This window comes from Chelonoidis abingdonii, chromosome 1 (assembly GCF_003597395.2).
Source record: "Chelonoidis abingdonii isolate Lonesome George chromosome 1, CheloAbing_2.0, whole genome shotgun sequence".
NCBI classification, from domain to species: domain Eukaryota; kingdom Metazoa; phylum Chordata; order Testudines; family Testudinidae; genus Chelonoidis; species Chelonoidis abingdonii.
Window position 1 is genome coordinate 368,492,865 of NC_133769.1, and position 23,590 is coordinate 368,516,454.

The window sequence follows — 23,590 nt, forward strand, 5'->3', positions numbered from 1 at the left end:
CGCTCCAAAACGTCTGTTAGTCTATAAGGTGCCACAGGATTCTCTGCTGCTTTTACAGATCCAGACTAACACGGCTACCCCTCTGATACTTGGATGGGGTTAGGAACCCCATGCACAGGGCGCCCCTGCCTGGTGGGGTCAGAGCATGCACGACTGACCCCACCAGTCCATGGACCAGTCAGCGTGCTGTGGGGCCAGAACCTACTTCCTAGCTATTTGCTGTTCAGTGCCCTGGGGCCTTTTTCTTTGGAGGTGGGAGGAGAAGAGCACTTTGCCTGTTGCCTTATTTAGCTGTTTCGCCCCCCAATAGATGTGCCGTGTCCCCCCAGTGCTGGGGAGCCCACAACCCCTCCCTAGAGCTGACCCCCTGGAGGGGAGATCTCAGGACGTGCTGAACGGCGAAGGCGTGGGTTTGGCAGCATCCTTTTAACCAGAGAAGCCCCAGACTCTCTCTAGCCTTCACGTGGCAGATCAGCCTCTTTCCCCATCTGCCTTCCCGGCTGCCGCCCGGGACACGTGCAGAATAGTGAGAATTCATGAGACATGGCCCCAGCTCAATGGCAGTGCTATCTAATGGTCAGCGACTCCGCTCCGGAGTCATGCCATGCCTTGGTTTCCCCATGTAAAGCAGGGATCAGCCCCACATCCTTCGGAGAACAGGGGCCAGGGACTGAAACTCAGGCATCAGCGTTGGTAAGAACGTGCCCATTGGCCAAGCTTCTGGGGGCATTTCCCTCCTTAAAGGACACGCATACAGAAAACCCTGGGCCTAGCCAGCGCATGGGGTTCCCCTCCCTTTGATTGCCAGGGGAACGTGCTCCAACAGGCCCACACTAGCAAATCCCAGCAACGCCCTGCCCTGCACTCACCTTGCCCGAGCTGCGGATTCCCTTTAACATGCACAGGAAGATGACGATCCAGGCGACCAACAAGCATATGGCGAGCGGCCACCTCACCGGGCCCGGGTCGTGGAGGCCAGAGCTGTGCGTGACCCCCAGCACCTGCTCGCTGCATGGCACAAGTCCAGGTTAAAGACATGCGGAGCCAGCCTGCACTGAACACAGGGTGTCGCCCCCCCCGGACCAGAATGGGTGTTAAATCCTGCCACCGTGCCCACTACCAGATCCCTTTGCCCCCTCTTGGCTTCATCCCTGCCTCCTACTTTGGCAAGAGCTTCCCACCCACCAGCCAGCCCCTCCTGCTCATGACATAGGTCTACATCGGGCATGACAGTCCCACTACCCCCACAGCCAGTTTGCCAGCACTGGTCTCTAGCGGCTTGGGGCAGGGACCTGAGCTCTGTGTGAGCTGTTGAGGGTAACATTGACAATGCGGAGACATGACAGTATTGCAGGGGATGCTTCCTCCGAACCCAGCCTGGAGAGGAGCTTACAGCTTCAACCCCAGTGCCAGGACAGGGGCTATTCTCTCATGCATTGTGCGCCCTGCAACAGTGAGTTCCACAGCTCCACGCAGGGGGAGTCCCTTGATGCAACTGTTTTTCCGGCCAGGGAATCCTGGACCCTTATCCCAGCACTCCGCTGACTGCAGCGCCCCCTATTGTCGAGAGTGGAGCTAGCAGAGGCAGTCCCCAAGTGAGCGGAGGTGGGAGAGGCTTCCACAGGAGCACAGGGGCTCCGTGAGTGAGAGGGAGACCGCCAGGCAGGCTGGGATCTGCAGCGAGCTGGGAAGGGTGGTGAATCAGTCTCAGACACAAACACCGTAACGCAGCCACTCACTTCCAGAAGGCCTCGCTGGCACTGAACCGACTGGCGTTTCCTGATGCGTTCTGCAAGAGAGACAGCAGGCTGGTCACCAGCTCCGCATCCCTACGCCGGCCACCCCCAAGCAGAAGCTTCCTCCCTGTTCCTTGCCCCACAGCATGGAGAGGCAGGCTCCCCAGAGAGCTCACGGCTCCCAGCAGCCCTGGCCTAACTGCTCGCTGCTGCTCCCTCATCCGTGGGCACTGGGTCAGGCCCAGTGTTTGCTAAAGGACATATCCGCTGGCCTCTTGGTTTGGCCTCTGCCCTGCATATCACAGCCTGCTCCTCCTCTTCCCTCACCTGGCCCGGGGCTGGGTGAGGGGGAGCTGGTCGTGGGAGGGGCCCGCTGGGCTGGAGACCCCCCTCTGGCCAGGTGAGGAACAGGGCTGAGTACCTCCTGTAAGCGGTTCCATCTCCTCTGTAGCCAGGACCCAGCCTGCACCCCGGGGTGGGGTCCCTGCAGGATGCTGCTTGTGGGGGGGGTCACCTGCACCTCCCCAAATGGCAAGAGGCCCCAGAGGAAACAGCAGCATCGTCACACTATGGCTGGCTGGCCCCACCTCCTACGGTAGCCGTGCCCAGGACCTGACTGGCCCAGACAGATGCCCCCTTCTAGCCCACCCACAGCAGCACGAGGAGCAGCCGAGTGTTTTAAGCAGCGCCAGGCCAAGCTGCCTAGCTGAGGGGACTAACCCAGCCCGCCCCAGTGGAGTGGCCGTCCGGGAGGAAAGAGACAGACCTGGCAGAGGGGGGCGTTCTGCGGAGCATCGCAAGACCAGGGCAGGGGGCTCTGGAAAGACATGCCCAGGTAGTAGAAAGTCCAGGCGATGATGACGTTATAATAGAGCGACACCAGCGAGGAGACGAGCAGCATGCCCACGCCGATCCCTGCAGGGAAGGAAGGTGCAGCTGACGCCAGCCCTGATTGCTCACTACCCCTGCGGGCATCGGCAGGGATCGAAGCTGGGCCCTTTGGCATTCACAGCTGGCACGTCTGCTGTACGCCAGTGGCACCATTGGGCCCGTCGCTGAGCAGGGCCCCCTGCATTCCGTGGGCACAGGAGAGAGACGGCTGCTGCCCCGAAGTGCTCACACGTCAATCATGAGACAACAGGTGGATGGAGATGGGGGGGAGGGGGTGCACGAGCCTAGAGGCCACCTGTCTGAGCTGCACTAAGAGTGCGAGGTTGTGGAGAACTGGTCACTGCACACTGTCAACAATGGGAGGTGGCACGTGCTGCAGGGAGCACCCCTCAGACCGTGGCCATGACTGCAGGCTGCGCGAGGCGCTGACCAGACACGTAATGGCACGTCTCCTAGGCCGCTGAGAGGGAGAGAAACAGAAGCAGGCAGAGCGGCAGCGCAGCGGATCTCGGGGTCTCCCGCCAGCGCGGGCGTGGGAGGCTGGGAAAAGACCCATCTGCAGCTACAGAGCGTTCAGATCTAAACACTGCTGCATGCGGGAACTAGGCAAGGCTCACCGGGCACTCTGGTCCCCCCAGGTTTCTCCAGCAAGTCTGCAGGCTCTGTGCCCAGCGATCCTGGGGGCAGCGTTCTTCCAGCCCGATCCATCTCTTGTCAGGAGGGTCAGCCCATCAGCCCACGTCCCCTTCCTTTCTCCGGCCCCCTCACTGGCTGATACCTTCATGTCTCATCCAAATCTCTCCTCCCCAGGCAGGCGTCCTGCCCTCACACGGGGCAGGTGTGTCCAGCACTGCTAGCTATGGCATCCGTAGGGGACTAGAAAGAGCCCAGCATCCTGCTCGGACAGGTGTGCTCAGGCTGTCAGCCCGCACTGGGCCACAGGGTGATCTGCCTATTCCTTGACAGACCTCCAGCACTTTACAGTCATTAGAGAAGGAAGGACGCACTTACTGCTAATGCACAGGGCAGGAAGTCAGGAGCCCGGGCTCTGCACCTAGCCCTGCCAGTCACTTGTGGGACTTGACTTTCCCAGGTGCCCATAGCCCTGTGGATTTCAGTGGGGGCTGCCATGCTGGGTACATCGGGGAGGTCAGGCCAAGCCATTGGTCTCTCTGGGCAATGGAGACAACAGATGCTCCTCCCAGGGGGCCGTGAGGGCAGATTCTTTAGTGCTTTGAAATCCTCCAGGGACGAGAGGAGAGGCTGGGTTTTGTGTTACAGCCTATGGGGCGGGCTGCTCAGAGCTGGGGGTCTCGGAGAGGGCTGCAGTGAGGGGAGGGCACCGACCTTGTGAAACAGCTCAAGGAGGCATTTCCTGGCACTTGAGACAGTGCAGTGACAGCTGGGGGAGTGGATAAACCTAGCCTGAAGGCTAGGGGGTGCTGTGCTAAAGGATGTGGTCAGATACGGGATGGGGGCGGACAGGCTGGTTGAACTGGACACAGTGGAGGAGCAGGACTAGAGTGGGAGGTGATGTGGTCAGAGTGAGAGGCAGAGGACCTTGTCCACTGTGGGTTGTGGGTGACGGAGAAGTGGCTGGGGGAGGTAAGATGTACAGCGGCTGGCTCTCCCCACGCCCTGCTCAGTCAGGGGAGCGGGACGCTGCGCCAGGCACGGACTCACCTTTCAGCAGAGGGCAGCACTTCCAGACAGTGATGGGCCCTGCAGCACCGTACTGGCCAAGGCTGAGCTCCAGTAGGAACAGGGGCAGGCCGGTGAAGAGCAGCATGATGAAGTAGGGGATCAGGAAGACCCCTGGGGAAGAGGGAGCAGACACGGTTAGCAAGGAACTGGAATGGAAGGAGGTAAGAACTCGGATACTGAGCCATGGGGAAGGGGCAGAGCAGAGACCCTGCCTCGCAGGAGCCTACAGCTGGTGGGAGTGCCAGCGACCAGGGCAGAACAGGCCTGACTGCCAGGTTGTGGCTGGGGAAACCTAGTGCAGAAGCAGCACATTCAGCTCCAGCTGCTGGCGCCTTTGGCACAGGGTGCATTCCTGCTTTACCTCTCCATGAGGAAGGCACGTTTGATGCAGGGAAATCACGTGTCTGGGTTGAGACACTGAAGTGTGGGGCAGAATGGGCTCCCACCCCACTGAACTCCAACCAGCCAGCCAGCCTCGCCCTGCCCCTTCTGGCACTGACAGCCAGGAGCTCTTTCCCTGCCATTGAAAAAGGATCCTGTAGGGGGATGAATGGCAGCCTGACAGAACAGCACAGAAACCCCACCCAACCAGAGGCTCTGCTTCCTGCCCAGCTCCCACCCATCAGCTCCCAAAATCAGAGTGCTCACGTCGCACCTCCTCACCTGTTCTAACTGCCGTGAGCACCGTTCCTGCATATTACTATGGGTAAACTGAGGCACGGAGGGGGGATGGGACTGGCTTTGGCAGCCAAAGGCAGAGCTGGGATTCACCCCCCAAGGCACAGCCCATGCAAACCATACTTTGAGGGTGGGATTCTAATGGTGCACGAGCCATGTGCAGGTCCACTGCGCAGGGGTGAGCTGCAGCCGGTCAATGGCAGGTCTTGGACATGGACACGGGCAGAAACCAGCCAAGAGAGAACACGAAGCAGCCCCACGCACGTGGCACAGCACCGTTCTGCACGGAAAAGCAGAGCCATGTGCTACTTTGTCCCCAAACAGGGTCACTTGCACTGAACACTTCACTCAAGGGAGGGAAATCCACCTTTATCAGCTCTAGAACGGGCCCAGCCCTCCACTGCACATGGGGCGTTTTCTACTGACGAAGAAAAACGTCTGATGGGAAGGGAAGGAGGAAGATACTTTTTCCATTTCAAACACTCACACTGAGCGTTTCCCAGCATAACCGTGAAACCTCTGGAAAGCTCAGTGTTACCGTGCCATTCCAGACTGAATAGCAACCCCTAAATATGGCCTCCTCCACGCAGCCATCTCACCAGGTCTGTCTCCAGGCATGCAGTAGCCAGACCCTCTCAGACACAGGAGAGCAAGCAGGGCTCTCTCTTGCTTCATTGCGAGTGGAATCTTCACCTAAGTTTTAGCGACAGAACCTTTATCGCCCATAAGAGGGCAGCAAAAACCACAACACGTGGTGGGTTTTTAGAACTCGGGTGATGTTTTCAGCCCTGGAAACCAGAAACTCTTGACTTGTTAAGTGTCATGGAGTGTGGGGGGAGACAAAGCCCTACACCCCCGGCTTCCTGTGATTCACTGCGACCCTCAGCCAGCCAGTAAAACAGAAGGTTTATTTAGACAACAGGAACACAGTCCAAGACAGGTCTTGCAGGTACAGACAACGGGATCTGCTCTGTTAGGACCATCGGGGGAGAGGGAAGGGAGGCCAGAGCTCATTGAGGCTCCCCTCCATTTTCCCAGCCAGCTCCAAACTGAAACTCCCTCCAGCCATCTCACTCACTCTTCCCCGTCCCTCCCCCAGCCTTTGTCCAGTTTCCCCGGCAGAGGTATTGCCTGGCTCCAATCCCCATCCTGGTTCCCATGTTACGTGCTCAGGTATCCTCCCCCAAGGCAGTCTCCCATCCCCAATGCAGACAGTACCAGCAAAACTCCCCTGCATCCTTCCCAGGTCAATACTCCTCACCCAGTATTCAAAGAACACATTAAGAACATTCCCACTTTGTCATATAAGTCAAATCAATTGTATCTGGAATCGGAAGAGTTGACCCAACTATAGGCTCCTCTGACGTTATCATTAAAGTCTGCCCTTGGGCTACAAGCGCACAGACACTGATGGGCATCAGCTAAATCTCTCCAGGTGCTTTAGGGAACAGAAACCACAAACTTACACTCCCCTGAAAGACCCAGACCCTCAGGTGAGCTAACCCCGTCCCCTAACAGTAGTCCCACTAATTCAGATGTTGGATACACACATATTGCTATGTACAAACAGATCTGGCATACTCCATCCAGGAGAAGGCAGCAGTTCCCATGAACACACAGAGCTTTCCTGTGCTTGTCCACTCAATTCCCACCCATGATGGTCCATTCCAGCCAGCCACAGAAAAGGCAATGCCATCCCATCACGTGCACTGTCATTCATTGACCTGACACTCCAGCGAGACATGTAGGAAAAAGATCCAGTCACTCTTATGATTTCCTAACACAAGCCCATCACCAGCACAAGCTCCCCAGTTCAATACAGTCCTCCAGAGCCCAAATGCAGAGAGCTCGTTTACGAAACCAGCACCAGCACTAATGCTCCAAACAGGTCATCTTCTGGAAGAGGCTACATACCGGTGCCTTCAGAGAGCCTGGAGAGACATCTTGTGGTGAACACACACTTGTTAGCATAGCAGGTTAAAGCACAGATGCAGTCAAAGTATTTCCCCTTGTGTTGCATGCACAAACTGGCTGGTTAGGGTTGTGTATAAACGCCAGGGAGCTGTCAGTGAAAAGTTTGTTTTTCACTCCTGAGGGAATTCTGCGCTCAAAAAATTTAAAATTTCTGTGCACAATGTTTTAAAATTCTGCAAATTTTGTCTGTCAATAAATAAATGTGGAGGTTCCGGCATGGCAGGGGGAGCACCGGCCACTGGCTGCATTGAGGTGGGAGATCATCCTGAAGCCCCCACCTGCCCCCATACAGGGACTCGGTCAAGAGGCTGCACCTGACCCTGACACAGCACAAGGGCTGGGCCTGCCCCAGAAACTCCCCAGGGCCCTGCCCCTCTGCACCAGGTGTGGGTGGGCAGGCTCAGCCCAGCAGGATCCCGGTGTGGAGGGGCTCAGTCAGGGGCGGATCCAGGCATTTTGCCACCCCAAGCATGGCAGGCAGACTGCCTTCGGCGGTTTGCCTGCAAAGGGTCTGCTGGTCCCGCAGCTTCAGAGGACCTCCCGCAGGCGCCAAAGCCACAGGACCGGCGGACCCTCCGCAGGCAAGCTGCCAAAGGCAGCCTGCCTGCTGCCCTCGCGGCGACGGGCAGAGCGCCCCCCTTGGCTTGCTGCCCCAGGCACGTGCTTGGCGTCCTGGTGCCTGGAGCCACCCCTGGGCTCAGTGTGGGGGGATCCAGGTGTGGGGTGAGAGGTTGCTGTGTGGGGCAATCTGGGTGCGGTCAGCTCAGTGGGGGATCTGAATGCACAGGGTCTCGTTGAGGGGTTCCAGGTGCGGGGTCAATGGGACACTGCAGGGGATCCCGGTGAAGGTGATTGGGGCTCAGGAGGAGGGGTCTGGTTCGGGTGCTAAAGGATTGGGACTTGATGGGGTGGGGGTCCAAGTACAGCTGGTTGGGGCTCAGTGGGTTGGGGGTCCGGGTGTGGGGGGCTCGGAGGGGACCAGGTGTACGGGGGTGGGGCTTGTCAGGGGGAGGGTTCGATAGGCCTGCTTAGCAGAGGAGCCCTAGCTGCTGCTGAGAGAACACCACATGCCGGGCTCCCAATTTCCCCCGCGATTCCCCAATCCCCTTTTCTTCTCCATCTCCCCCACCCTGTGCCCTATTCCACCCCCTTCCTTCATTTCCCCTGCCCCCTTTTACCCAGCCCCACTGCTGGCACTCGTTGCGTCACAGAAAACAGGAAGGCTCCCAGCACACAGAAGGGGAGATGACTGGCACTAGGACCCAGGAGGCAGCGTTCAGCTGCAGATTAGAAAGCAGAGCCCAGACACAGCCTTCTTCAGCTGGGCAGAAGGGGGCGGGAGGGGCGGGGGACAGTGGCATGTAACACTGTGTGCGCCCCCATGCCTCACCTCTGTTTGGAGGAGGGCAATCCCCCCCTCCCCCAAAAACTGCACGCATGGTCGCCCCCGTCCCTCCACCCACGCAGCTTCCCTGCCATTCCCTTCCATTTGCAGCAGGGAAATGCAGGAAATCTGCGCGGGGGGGGGGGGGGGGCATTTTCTGCGGGCTTGCAGTGATGCGGAATCCCCCCCAGGAGCAGTTTTGATCTCCCCCTGATAGAGCATCCCCCCCATGACTTTGCAAACGGACCCAAGACTTGAGACAAGAGTGGCCCTGCTTGCAAGAGGAAGGGTTGACACAGGTGCTTTGTGCTACCGCCTGTCACAGAACCATAGAAACGGACCATGAGCGGTCGCCTAGTGCAGCAGTTCTTAAACTATGGGTCAGGACCCCGTTTTAATGGGGTTTCCAGGGCCAGCATTAGACTTGCTGGGACCCGGAGCTGAAGCTGAAGCCTGAGCTCCATCCCTGCCCAGGGCTGCAGGGTTTGGGCCCTGTCCCCCCGGGGTCACACAATGCTGTCAGAGGGGGGTCGTGGGGCAATGAAGTTTGAGACCCGCTGGCCTAGTGCAGCCCCTGTGCTGAAGCAGGGCCAAGTATACCTAGATCTGCCGCAGGAGGCCAGACTAGATGGCCCCAATGGTCCCTTCAGTCTCGGAATGGGGCATTAACGCTGTCGTGAGGGGCACTCAGCTGCCGCCGCGAGAGGTGTGGTTAAAAGTCTACACAGAACCCCGCTCCGGGGAGAGCACTAGCGGCACAGAGGGTCACATGCTTCCGATCTGCACAGCAGTGGATAAAGTCACAGTGTCTTCCACACTAGGGTCTTCCTCTTGCCCTGCAGGAGAGCCCGGGGGGGATCGGAGCCGTGAGCCTCTCCACTCTCACTGCTAACCCCCTTTCTGAGCTCTCTGGCACTCCTCTCTCCTGCCTCTGCGACTCTCATTGGGCCTCCTCTGCTCATGCTGGTGTGGAAATCTCCTTCCTTCTGTTGCTCTGGCCAGACTCCTCCCCTGGCTCCCTGTCCCCTCCTCCCCCACCTCCAGCTTCCTCCCTGTCACCCCGCTGTGCCTCTGTGCCTGCCCTCAGGGCCCTGGCGGGGGGTCCCCCCACCCCCAGCCCGGGCAGGGCACCGCCGTTCCCGGGGAACTCCAGGGCGGGGGGGGGGGGGGGGGGGGTGATAGGGCCACTGGAACTGGCTGGGGCACATGACGGTTAACTCCCTCCCTCCTCCTGCAGAGAGGGACAAGGGAGCAGGCACCTCCAGCAGCCTGGCACCCCTCTCCTCCGCCAGACACTATGCTGTCCTGAGGTTCCTTTGGAGATTGCCCCAGCCAAGCAGTGCCCAGGACTGACCCTGCCTAGCTTTTAAGGCTGCAGCAGATCACAGCCCACGGCTGCATGCAGAGTATCTGATCAGAGGGCCTGGCTGCAGAGTTGCTGTAGCTGTGCTGGTCCCAGGACATGCGAGACTAGGTGGGGGAGGGAATATTTTTATTGGACGGACTTCGGCTGGTGAGAGAGACCAGCTTTCGAAAGCCACAGAGAAGAGCTCTGCGTAGGCTCAACAGCTGCTCTCGCTCACCGACAGAAGTTGGTCCAATCAGAGAGATTCCCTCACCCATTTTGTTCTCTCTCTTTGCAATGGATCTGTCCATTCTGAACCATGTACTTTCTAGATCATTTCAGTAGGCAAGCGCTCAATCAGGAGCTGCTCGGCTAGCCGAAACCTGCAGCTCCCCGGTGCACAAGGAAAGCTCGATCAGACACCATCTAGTTAGGAGACCCAATTCCAAGCTCCTCCCATACCAACCAGTCAGCACTGGTTTCCCCCTGAGTGCATTGCAGAGGGGATTAGCCCTGCTCTGCAGGGAATCTTTCACCATGAGGTAATCACCAGATCCTCCCTTCATTAGCAGTCAGTAGGGGCTCCCTAAAGGCATGGCTAATTACCCGGGTAGGCTGGATTGTTCCTTTTAAAGCTGGAGAAAAGGTCCGGGAAAAACCCCCAACAAAGGGGCCTTAACCTAACTCCAAGAGCAAATGTGTTCAGGAAAACCCAGGTTGGTCAGTCCATGCCACAGCAGCAGCAAGAACAAATTAACCGTGTCCCCCACAAAGCAAAATCCCACTGCTTGGAAACAGCTGAAAGATTCCAGCTCAACTGGGCTGCCCTGGGGTAACATCTCTGGGGCATGTGTCTTGCAGTACCTCAGATGTGTTGCTCTTGCACAGATCTGCTCATTCAAGAGCCAGAGTTGAGCCCAGCAGCCTTGACTGGTATGTGGTAACCTTTCATTTCAAAGCCGCCAGGCAAGACGCTCCAGACCTGGGGTTCTATTTAGGGCTGGAAAGAGATTGCCTCAGTTCATAAAGTTAGTTATCAAGTCCCCAAAACATCTCTTTCTGAAAACTTATGGATCATCTGCCTGCAGATTAGCCAGACTCCTTCCTTTACGGCCCGCCCAGGACTAAGAAAATATAATAAGCGCTTTTGATAATGACCTCTTCATAAACAAACTAGAGAAATACCTAGATGGAGCTACCACAAGATGGGTGCATAACTACTCTCTGGAAATGGTTTTTCAACCAGTTATCAGTGGTTCACAGTCAAGCTGGAAGAGCATATCGAGTGGGGTCCCACAGGGATCAGTTCTGGGTCTGGTTCTGTTCAATAGCTTCATCAATGATTTAGATAATGGCATAGAGAGGACATTTAAAGTTAATAGACAATACCAAGTAGGGAGGTGTTGCAAGTGCTTTGCAGGATAGAATTAAAATTCAAAATGATCTGGACAAAAACTGGAGAAATGGTCTGATGTAAATAGGATAAAGTTCAATAAAGACGAATGCAAAGTACTCCACTTAGGAAGAACCCATCAGTTGCACACATACAAAATGGGAAATGACTGCCTAGGAAGGAGTGCTGCGGAAAGGGATCTGGGGATCACAGTGAATCACAAACTAAATACGAGTCAAAATTGTAACACTGTTGCAAAAAAAGCAAACATCATTCTGGGATGCATTAGCGAGAGTGTTGTACGCAAGACACGAGAAGTAATTCTTCCTCTCTACTCTGCACTGGTTAGGCCTCAGTTCCAGTATTGTGACCAGTTCTGGGTGCCACATTTCAGGAAAGATGTGGACAAAATGGAGAAAGGCCAAAGAAGAGAAACAAAGATTAGAAGTCTAGAAAACATGACCAATTTTTTTCAATCTTCCCCCATAGGTTTGTTTAGTCTGGAGAAGAGAAGACTGAGGGGAGACACAATAACCACTGAGCGCCTTTGAGGAGCAGCAGTGGGAACAGAACCCAGGTGTCCTGACTCAGTCAGATCCCCACCCGCTAGGCCATGCCACCACCCACAAGTGGCCCTGCTATTAAACAAACATTGCTCCATGCAAACAGCACCATCCCTTTGGAGCAGCACTCCTTTCATCCGGGACTCAGCAGATATTCTGTCTCTGCTCATCATCAGCTTCCTACTGCCTGGTGGATCCAGGCATTAGTTCCAGAGCAAGAGGGGTGTAATTACGTGACTCGAAGGCAGCTGCCTCCCACTGAAGGGATCAGTTACCTATTCTCATCTGCTTCAGTCCAGCGTTATGAGACAGACAGCAGCAAAGAGGCCTGCATGGACTCACCTCCTCCATTGCGGTAGCAGAGATAGGGGAAGCGCCAGACATTGCCCAGCCCCACGCAATACCCGATGCAGGAGAGCAGGAACTCATACTTCCCACCCCATGTCTCCCTGGACTGGCTGGGGGCAGGGTCCGGGGTCACAGGCTGGATCTGGAAGGCAGGTTGGGGCTGGCTCACAGACTGCGGGTGTTCAGACTCCAGGGTGACACTGTTCAGCTGGACCGGACTCCCCTGCAGTGGGAGGAGAAGGGGTAAAGGAGTCAGAGATCAGAGAAATCCCATTCAGCTGAGAGTGCCAGCATGCATGCTCACGTGCCCCCGGGAGGGAGGGCACGTCCGTCAGCCCACAAGCAAGTTCTGAGCAACCTTCCCCCAGGCACCTCTCCTGGATGATCCATACCAGTAGCCCCACCTCACAGAGAAATGATGGAAGCTGTCCCATATATCTAGGCCATTCAGGGAGCCCCCATGGCTTGGGACAGAGCCCTGTGGAGAGATCTAGAGGGAACAAGCCCCCGTGCTGGCCCTTGGGGAGATGGGCTACATGTTGATGCCGGAGGGCTCTCCTATTTTTAATGGCTCTGATCCACCCGTCTCCCTTGGCCCAACCCTGCATCTCAGCCTGTGTCACCATCAGCTTGGTCAGTGTGGCCAAAACTCAGCCCTCAACCTTTGCTCCCAAGGCCTCTCCACAGCCCCTGTTCTCCGTCACCTGAGCATGACCACTGTCCTCTCCAGCAACCAGACTAGCCCCCCAGGAGTCAGCAGAGACTCCTCGCTCCGCTCCTCCGCCCCCACATACACATACTCAGGCTGTCCACATCTCACTGCCTCTTCCCCCTCCTCACCCTGCCAGCATTTCTCAGCTCTGTCCTTTTCCTTCTGTCTCTTGCCCAGGCCTCACATCATACCTTCCCCACCCCTATCCATCCATAACACAGTGAGGGCCATCTTCCCTGCCAGTCACACTGGCCACAGGTCTCTCTGGAGCCCTCCACTGGCTCATCTTCTTCTCGGGCATCGAGTCCAAGCGTCTCAGCCTTGGCCCTTCACAGCTCAGCCACTTGCTCCCCATCATCTCCTCCACCCAGCTGGTGGGACCACCCGTGTGTCTGCTCCTCACAATTTCTCTACCGCCCCCCCCCCCACCAGTGCAGCCCACCAGCCTCTTCTCCTGCTTCCCATCCCCGAGTCAGGCCGCTGCCAAGATGCATGCAAGTGATCGGCCCGTTTGCCGGCTGGGCTGTGGTTAATACCTATGCAGCAAGGTATCTGAGCGCTGCCCCCTCGCCCCATTTCATCAGGTGTCTCCTCTCTAGGGCATGGACTGTATTCACCTGTTTGCGCAGCACCCAGCACAAGGCCCAGATCCTGATCAAGGCCTCGTATAAATCCCCCTCTTCTCCAGCTGGCAGAGCTCCAGGGCAGCTCCAAGCCTGCTTTGTCTAGATACGAGGAAACAAACATACGGGGGTGGGGTGGGGGGTCGGACGGATCACTTTCCCTTTCACCCAGGGACTGTCTGATCATCAGCACTTGCCATCCCCCTGCACAGAGGCTGCCAGGACTAGCACCAGAGCAGCCCTGCCTGGGCACCATCTGCCATGGACAGACAGATCAGCAGCTCTCATCACCGGCAGCTGTCTCCTCCCTTCACCAGCGCCTCTCTTCACACATCACCTATCAGAGCAATGCCTGCAACTGCCAGCTGGGCTGGACAAGGCTTGATCTCTTAGCAGCACTCAACAGGGAAAACAGAGACAACAGTTTAACAGGGAAACTCAACTGCAAGCCGCTGGGTCATCAGAAAACACACCCAGCAGGTGAGGAAGGGGCGACTTGGGATTTCACGTAGAGCAGTGGTTCTCAACCAGGAGTACGCATACCCCTGGGGGGTACACAGGGATCTTCCCAGGGGTACATCAACTCACCTCGACATTTGCCTAGTGTTACAACAGGCTGCATAAAAAGCACTAGCAAAGTCAGCACATACTAAAATATCATATAGACCAAATGAGAAAGTCGGCAATATTTCAGTACTAGCATGTGAGGACATTTTTGTATTCTTAGGTCTGATTTTGTAAACAAGTCATTTATAAGTGAGGTGAAGCTTGGGGTACACAAGACGAATCAGGCTCCTGAAAGGGGCACGGTAGTCTGGGAAGGCAGAGTGCCACTGATGTGCTGGGATAAGCCATAGCGCGTACAGCTCCCCCAGCTCACAAGTTCACTGGGCGGCGAGGAGTGGGACCAGGGAAAGGTTTCTCGTTTGCACACAGTACAGAACCCTGGCACAGATCAGCAGCTGCTCCTTAGCTGGGCTCAGGGCTGGACCAGCAGAGGGGGATGCAGGCAGGACGGAGGTGCACTGGCAGTGATGTCGTCGGGGTAGGAAGAGAGGCTCAAAGCAAGGAGCACGCTGCACCGGCAGAGATATCTGGCTGCACAGGGGGCACAGCACCACCAGTCTGCCTGCTCCCAGAGCATAACTATCGCATGGGCACATAGGATGGGAAGGAAGCTTGGGGGCAGGGCACAAGTGACCCAGAGTTGTAACATTTGGCTCCATCCCAAAATCTGTATCTGGCCGTCTCTAGCATCAGCAGGGCCAGTCCCAGGCCTACGGGACTCCAGCGAGCTCACACTCCGCCACCCATCTCACCTTCCCTAGCACCTCTCACTGCCTCTGGCACCGAGGGGGAAGGCCGCTGGAGGGCAGCTGAGCCAGCAGGAACCCTGCAAGAGGGGCAGAATGAAGCAAATGGCAAGACAGGGCTTGTTTAATTCATAGGTCACTTGAGGAAGGAAGGAAGGAAGGAAGGAAGGAGCAGAGAGAAAGGGCTGCAGGGAACATGGCAGATGCATGACTCCCAGGGCTCTCAGCAGTGGTGGCCAGCCACGCTGGTATCAGTGGAGCTATCAGTTGTTGAGCAGTGGGTTTCAGAGTCCCCAGTCTTCAGGGACAATTAGCAGCAGCGACTGAGTGGGGGAAGATTTCATCCAAATCAGACTGGGCGGTAGGAGCCGGGTGAGCCCTTGACACTCCCCAGCCCCCGACTCAGGTCAGCACTGCTCCTTGAACCCTAACAGCAGCCAGGATGCTCCTGGTGGAAGCTAGAGACCTGGGGAGCCAGCAGCAGCTTCTCCCTTAGCAGATCTTGGCGGGTCTCAGGAGGCAGGTCACTGGCTTGGGCATGTATTTTATACAGTGCTATACTGAGAAGAGCCTGTCGCCAGCAGAGACGGAGCTGGAAAAACCAGGTCCAAGCCAGCAGGTAGAACCGAGAATGCCGGGACCAGTCCAGTGAGTGCTGGGAATGCTCAGCACCCGCGAGAAGCCAGTGGGGCCCAAAGATGCTCAGCACCCAACCGGGTCAGGTCCTTAAGTTATAAACTTCTCTGGACTGAGTGTAGTCAAAGCACCATGCTCTAGCATTGAAGACTGTCAGGCTGAAACACACGTGGGCAGCATGGTTTGGAGCACCAGTCACAGGGCCAGGAACACATGAGTTCTAACCCCAGCTCTGTCACTGATTGGCTGTGGAGCCTTGGGCAGACCACTTAACCTTTGTGACTCAATTTCCCCATCTGTGAAATAGAGCTAATGATATTTAAACATCTGCCCCACAGGGGAGGATTATTAGTCAGTGCTGTCAGAGCCCACTGTAAATTATGTGTCTTGAATTAAATTTCCCTTTCAAAACAATGGGTTAGGTCATGGAAAAACTGTTTCACAAAATGCAACCGCTAAGGAAAATGGCCATAGAGGAGTCACAGAATCCCAAATCCAGCACATTCTCCCAACCCCACCTCTGCCTTGAAGAATTACAGAAAGCAGAAGAGTCACTGGAGGTCAGAGCTCGTTCTGGAGCAAGGCTGATTATTATGGAAATTGAATACTCTGCACCAGCACTTAATTTGTAACAAAAGAGGTTCTGGACTCAAGCATTTAGGTGCTGGGGCTCAAGCAATTCTTTTACATTCATAACTGATGCAGTGATCCAGAGGTGCCAGGGCTCGGAACCGCCAGGCCCAGAGGTGCCGGGGCTCAGAACCGCCAGAAATTAAGCCCTGTTCTGCACTTACAGCATCACTCAGAAGATCTGAAAGTCCTGCACAAACATGAATTTGTCCTAGACAGGCTGGTCAGTATTGTCACTCCTGGTTTAGAAATGGGGCAACTGAGGCACACAGTGATGAAGTGACAAGCCAAAGGTCACACCGAGTGGCAGTAGCAGAGTAACCAAACCTAGAAACCCTAACTTTCAGGCCCCTACTTTAACTATTAGAGAACACTACCTCCAACCCCACTTCTCTCAAACTAAGATTGTTTTTAGGGAAAGACACAACATTTACTATGTGTGTTGGGTGGCACAGGGGGTGGGTGAGTGTAAGGATTCTGATAGCCAAACTGGGCGGGAGCCAGAAATTCTCTCGGTCCCTTAGCACTGGCTGCACAACCGGCAGAGACTGCATGGATAGATAAAATAGACTCAACGCCTGCAAAATCTGCTTGTAGCAGATCTGTAGAAAATCATGCTGCCAGCACACACTTACCTCCCCAGTTCTCTGTCACACCCACTTGTCGCACGGTCTTAACTTACACCATAAGCTCTCTTGCTGGGCATTCCTACAGCACCCACCAGCACAATGGGGCTCGATCCTGAGTGGGGCCTCTTGGTGCCTGTGCAATACGCAATTGATCATTTTAACTGGCTCTAAATCCTGGCACAATTCTTACCATCTCCCCACGCTTCTCTTCTAATGGTATTTTCAGCTTCACCCCCACCCCTGCTCTCTCGGAAGTAAAACAGTTGGGTAACAGCAGCAAAGCAACATTCCCCAAAGTGGCACAGCCTGTTGCTCAAGTCTATGTCGCCAGCTGCCTGCCGGTCACTTCCACCAGCCTTGGAGGCCACATCCAAGACACAACAGCCTCTGCACGCTGGGAAGCAGAAAACAAGTGACAAAATACCACAGGGCTGTGCCACGTCTGTGCTCACACGCTGTTTCCCATGAGTTTTTAGGTCCCATGAGGTATTGCATGAGCAACAGCTGCCCTGACCACAGCCCCACTTCAGTTCCTCTGCTGAGGGTGCTAACAAGAGGGGATCAGTCAGGGCCAGCGTCTGGACGGTGGATTTTCTGATGTGAAAGCCCTGCTGTCCACTACAAGCCAGCCAGAGACCCAGACTGGAGGACACATTTCACATAGGACACTGGACACCCAACACTACCAAAAAAGGCTGTACTAGCTGCCACCATGGTGTTAAGGACGGGTCGGCCAGTTTAACAGAGGAAGGATGGACTAAGTGTTAAGGAACTGGAGTGGGACCCAGTAAATTGAGGTTCTATTCCCAGCTCCATCACAAGACTTCCAGTGATACCTTAGGCCAATCACTTAGTCTCCCGGTGCCTCAGTATCCCCGCCTGTAAAAGGAGGGTGACAATGACTCCCCCTGAGAGGAGTGTTGTGAAAACCAGGGCTGGCTCTACTGTTTTTGCTGCCCCAAGCAGCGTGCCAAATTGGCACCAGAGGGCGGGGGCAGTCCGTGCACCGTTAGGGCGGCATGCACGTTTCCGTGGCGGCGGCAATTCAGCGGCAGCTTCTGTCTTCAGCTGGAAGACAGAAGCTGCCCCGCCGCGGACAGCTGAACATAGAAGCTGCCGCCAAATTGCCACTGCTGTGGAAACACAAGTGCCGCCCTAATGATACCCAGACTGCCCCCACCATCCAGTGGCAATTCGGCCGCTGCTTCAGGGCAAAAACACAGGGACTGCCGCCCTTTGTAGATTGCCACCCCAAGCACCTGCTTGGGGTGCTGGTGCCTGGAGCCGGCCCTGGTGAAGACTAACTCATTAATATACATGAGGTGCTCAGATACTGTGGTGACCGTACAAGTGTCTAGACATGGAACAGTGCATCCCTTCCTAGCTCCAGCAGTCAGGCGTGTTGAGCATATACGTGTATTATTGTATACAAAGCGGCCCCTTAGTTCTGATATGCTATTGCTTAAGTAGTCGGCAGGGAGAACCTCTTTCCAGCAGACCTCTAGTAGGTGGCTCAACAGGCTGCACCTGCCTGCCTTCCAGACATGGAGAGACACTGTCTGAAAAGTATGGTATCAAGGGGAAATTCATAAGGGGGGAAAGAGGTGTGATCTCTCTGAACACCTTACATCTATTATCTTAGCCCCTAGGAGTCCTAGCCTGGCACAGGCCACTGTCAGAGACAAGATACTAGGTGAGATGGACCATTGGCCTGAAACTGTGCAGCTGTTCTTATGTTCTTAGTCAAGGAGCAGGAACTCCGTTGCGCTAGGTGCTGTACAGATGCAGAACAAAACAACGGGCCGTGCCCCCAAAAGCTTGTGGTGGAAAAGAAGCAATGAAGAGACAGACCGATAGGGAGTACAACGAGGCCATCCTGCTCTGCCATTGGCAGCGGGCTCAGGACACCAGCAGTTTCTTTTGTAGGCCTCAGGGCAAAGGAGAGTTTTGTGGCGAGATTCCAAGGCAGACAGTGAGGTAGCTCTGTGGGTGCTTACAGGGAGGGCCTTGCAGGCGCATGGGGCAGCATGAGAGAAAGCACAAAGGTGTTTGTTTTGAAATCTAACAGGTGGGTAATGGAGACTGGCACTCTTGGCCTGGCCCTGTTAACAACAGAGGCAGACAGAGCCCGTTCAGAGCCTGCTGAGGCACCCACCGAGTGGCGTATTCGTTACACCCAGGCTGGCACTCGGCGTTTCACAGTGTTATTATGCAGTTATCTCAATCCCATGGCTATCGTCTCTGTGTACAGTAAACACACCAGCGCTGGCTGAGCCACCGCCCTTGGATGGGTCATGTCACTTGGTACCGCCCAGCAAAACCCAGATTGTTCACGTTCCTTTCAGCAGGAGGCCTGCACAGAGTCACAAGCCGGGCTCTGTGATGGGCAGTACCTCAGATGAGAGCGCCCCAAAGACTATTGGTGGGCAGGGAGGGGAGGTAGGAGATCAGAGGGTTGCCATGAGCCATGACAACAGGGGACATGTATGGGATCAGGGGTTTGCCATTCCCCATTCCAGCCCCCTTATTAGGAGGGGAGATGGCCTGACGACAGGGGCCTGTTGGTTTTTGCTGTGGTGCAGCAACACAAGAACAATTGCCAGAAACCTGAAAGGGCAGCCACACCCCAGCATAGCCTGCTGCTCTCGCAGATAGCCCAGCTTTGCATGACTAATGCCGATGGCGGGGTCCCACACAAACCCAGCTGCACAGAACCAAAAGGCACAGGATGGCAGCTCTGAGCAGTAGACACCCTTTGCCTCTGTGGATCCTGCACTGGTAACCCACAGCACCACACACTTAGTCACAAGAGGGCTGCAAAGGCAAGAAGAGGAAAAGAGTTCTGTCTATTTCAGTCTCCTACGCAGACACCCTGGGAGCCACAACCATTAGTCACATCTGCTCAGTACCATCAGGGTTACTGGCCACGGTGTATCAACGGGGTCTGCTGTCAGGGCCGGCGCTACCATTTAGGCAGCCTAGGCAATCGCCTAGGGCTCCAGGATTATTCGGGGGGCGGCATTTTGCCAGGGGGGCGGCAGGCGGCTCCGGTTGACCTGCCGCAGGCATGCCTTCGGATGGTCCGTTGGTCCGCGGCTCCAGTGGAGCTGCCGCAGTCATGCCTGCAGACAGTCGGCTGCTCGCGCGGCTCCGGCGGACCGCCCGCAGGCATGCCTGTGGTAGCTCCACCGGAGCCATGGACCAATGGACCCTCCACAGGAATGACTGTGGCAGCTCCACCGGAGCTGCGGGATCAGCATGGGGGGAGGCGAAATGGCCATGCGCCTAGGGTGCGAGAAACCCTGGCACCGGTCCTGTCTGTTGTATGGGAAATACACCAGCCACAGTCTTTCCTGCATGCATGCAGCAAGGCAGACTAAATTAGTGGGGTGGAGAGATCTGGTGCATCTCACTTGGATCAAGAGAGAGCACTGCATTCTGGGAGCTATATTCTCCACAGGTGTCTCCCTCCTCCCTCATATTAAAGGAGAAGGCAGGTGCAAACTGCTTCATTTCCTGCATTAGGTGAAACTTTTATGCACCTGGCAAGTTGTCAGTGTCGCCACATCAGTGTGGGAAATCCTGTTCCCGACAAGGGATGGGCAAGATCTGGATAGGATTTATGGTCTAGGAGTTTTTACACTCCTCTGTTGGTGGATTGTGATTATTAACTACCACAGAGTTGGAAGCACAAAAATAGGAAAGAAACACCACTATGAAGTTACACTCCAAAGATTATAAATTATCTGATTTAAGCCTTCTGATCTTGGATTCCTTGTAACCAGATGCAATATGTACTATCTTAAAGGTGCTTCAGAGATTAAACACACACAAAATCCCTTCAAGGAAATCCAGAACTAAGGCAATTGGTGGGCCAGATTCCAGCCTCAGTCACTTCAGCGGAGACCCACAGTAACTCCAATAAAGCAAACAGAGGCATCACTCCAAATCTACCTGCGTAACCAACCAAGATTGGCATCTGTGGCAGCCTGCTATGGGCTAATGGGGAAGGGGGTACAGGAGAACCCTGCTTACAGTAGGAGCTATAAAATGTAACAAGGGAAGTTAAGTGCACACAGCCAGCTTGGCAACTCTGAACTCTGATGGAAGCCTGTCACCTCTAGGTCACAAGTTCAAGCCCAGCCAACACCTGGAGAGGAAGAACTGGAAAGTTCAGTGCTCAGGTGAAAGTAGTTGTGTGCATGGGATGTCTCACACATATGCTCAAATCTCAGCAGGGAGCAATCCCAGCTGAATGGGGGCTTCCAGAACTTCCCCCTTCCCAAGTCATGATTCAGGTGGGGAACCCTGCCCTAGCATTGCCAATCTGCAGCCAGTCTGGGGATAATCAGAGACTCGCAGCCCCATCCCCAGACACCTAGAAAGGAAGAGTCCTAGCCCAAGCCTGCTATACTCACCGGCATCACAGTTGCTGGCATTTCCTGCTCCGGGAAGTCACTCTGCCTTACACCATCGGCAGACCATTGTTCAGGAAACAGCTTCATTCCAAGACTGCGGGTGAATGAAAGAAGCCAGCAGAGGAAGAACCTACTACAGCCTAAGCCACGGCAAGGGAGGAAGAGACACAGACATTAGGGAACTGTAACCCATATCGCTCTCACCTGGGGGCCAGGTGAAGCACCGCCCCTTAGCCTCACATGTCACCTGGGATTCTTCACAGTAACCAGAATCCACCCTCACTCAGGCAAGGCAGCTCTCCCCAAGCTTAAAGAGACACTGTCCCTTTCTGCGCAGGCAGCAGGCAAAGGAATAAGGGAGATGTCACACAGCTGGTGTGTTGCCTGCCTGGGAAGATCTTAAGGAGCTGGGCACTTTGCAGACATGTGAAGAGACATAGTCTCTGGCCTAAGGAACTTGCTTATGGGCATCTCCCACCTGAAGCAGGGGGAGGGTTAGCTCAGTGGTTTGACCATTAGCCTGCTAAAGCCAGAGTTGTGAGCTCAGTCCTTGAGGGGGCCATTTAGGGCAAAAATCTGTCTGGGATTAGCCCTGCTTTGAGCAGGGGATTGGACCTGAGGTCCCTTCCAACCCTGATATTCTATGACTGAACTTGGTAATTAGGATTTGTTTGTGCAATGCTGGCAAAGTGCTAATTACACATCACTCCCCTCCCAAGGGGGCAACAAAGTGTTAGGATCAATGTGGGGAAAGGGGCAAAGATTCATAGATGTCCCTGCAAGCCAAACTGTATCCTTCAGTCCTCCTTAAGGATGGACCTGACCCTTCACTTGTCCCCAAAATTCAACCTGACTTCCCATCTCCTGGGCTTGGTGGAATGGGAGACATGTTCTGCTTTGTATGCAAGAGGGTGCAGGCTGAAGTACTTCTAGAGAGAGCTGGTCCAACGGTGAGGGTGCTGGCCAGGTACTTAGACAACCCAAGTTCAACTCCTTACTCTGCTCCAGATTTCCCCTTTAACCTTGGGCAAGTCCCTTAGTGTCTGTTTGCCTCTGTTTGGGTAATTGCCCTGTCCTACATCACCCTCACTGGCTGTTGTGACATTAAAGATTGTAAAGTGCTGAAATGCTGTAATAGGAGCCATATAAGTACTTACAATAGAGAGGTAACTTTCAGTCCCACAGACTGTTGGATATGTAGGGTGTGGCAAGCTATTCCTAAACGGACTGTTCAGAACAGTTCCAGTTTCAGGAAGCTCTTTGAAATGGTTTACAACTTTCAGGCTGACCTAAGCCTGGTCAGAAGCTCTCAGGCAGAATTTATTTAGCTGCCCATTAGGTATTGCTGTTCTTATCTCCAGAGCCAAGGGAGGTGTCTTAAAGACCTCCTTTATAATAATCTCACAATGAGCTACACTTCCCTCACAGATGCATCTTAAAACTGACGTCACTGAAAACATTTTGTTAAAAGAACATTGAGAGTCTTATGGGTAATAATTTATGCATGCCAGAAAGAGTCCAAAAGGCATTTATACACAAGACACACAATGGTGTCCTTAAGAGCCACTGCCTAATCCACTGTTCTTTCTAGGCTGCAGAAAACAGTGTACATTGTCTAGTCGGAAATAACACATGTTCATGCCTTTGTAGACTGTATCAAATGAATAGAGGAAAATATTTCCTACTTTTGGGGTACTTCCCCATGCAACCTGAACACTAGGCTAAGCAGAACTGTTACGAATTTAAATGGATTGATCAATGTTTATTTTGAAACAATTTAAATGTGTATTTCAATTTTCACACTTGTACCAGACAATAGTTATTTAATTACAGGAGACGCAGAGATTCAAAGAGCTAAAGCTCTAGAACTGCTGACACACAAATTGTCAATATCACATGTCAAAATATATAAAGTAAATATCCTTAAATCAATCTCTAACAAATTCTCAAGCAGCATTTTTCTTACTTTGCCTATTTGTAAATTTTGATTCTCATCACTGGAAATATTTGTTCATCTGGGTATGTATAGTGAAATTGACATTTATTAACATTTACCGACAAAAATCTAATTCTTCCAAGCCTACTTTACACTCATTTAACATAGTTTTTTAAATAGAATTTTCTAGGGTTGGTGTTTTTTAAAAGAAAAAAACACAGAGAAAAGGCCATACACCACCATGTCCCTCACAAGGTCCACAGGAGGGAGACCTTCCCTCTATGCCATAGCAACACTCAGGTTTTTTTTTTACCATAGAGGGTTTACACAGAACCTTGCCTCATTCTATGTGTCCCTCACATGATGGGCAGTGAGGGAGATGACAGCTACTGAGGAGACTTGCCTCACTGTCTGCACATCATACAAGCCACTCAAGTAGTAAACACACACCCAGATAGGTAGACAGAAAGGGTTCCATGAATGAGACACGGCATGCATTGAATGAGGTAGGTCTCCCATGCACACCACACTAACTATGCATTTAAAAAAAAACAGTGCATCTTTAAAATGTACAATAAATAAAGCAGGACCCCACTCTGCACATTTCTCTGCACTGAACTATGCATGTCCTCATCTATTGTGCAAGGCCTGGTGTATGCTTGCAAGGCACATCAGAC

General features: G+C 54.3%; 1 protein-coding gene across 1 annotated transcript in view; it reads right to left on the reverse strand.

Moving 5' to 3' along the window:
* The window catches only part of LOC116817215 (sodium-dependent proline transporter-like), a 44,746-nt gene that overhangs the window by 13,287 nt on the left and 7,869 nt on the right, over window positions 1–23,590 (reverse strand). Inside the window, exons 4-10 of the mRNA XM_075061895.1 lie at window positions 20,978–21,117; window positions 12,011–12,239; window positions 4,311–4,442; window positions 2,503–2,651; window positions 1,740–1,789; window positions 870–1,008; window positions 464–500 (exon numbers count right to left, since the gene is read on the reverse strand). Of these exons, the coding sequence (XP_074917996.1) occupies window positions 464–500; window positions 870–1,008; window positions 1,740–1,789; window positions 2,503–2,651; window positions 4,311–4,442; window positions 12,011–12,239; window positions 20,978–21,117 (876 nt within the window). The remainder of the gene's footprint in view (window positions 1–463; window positions 501–869; window positions 1,009–1,739; window positions 1,790–2,502; window positions 2,652–4,310; window positions 4,443–12,010; window positions 12,240–20,977; window positions 21,118–23,590) is intronic.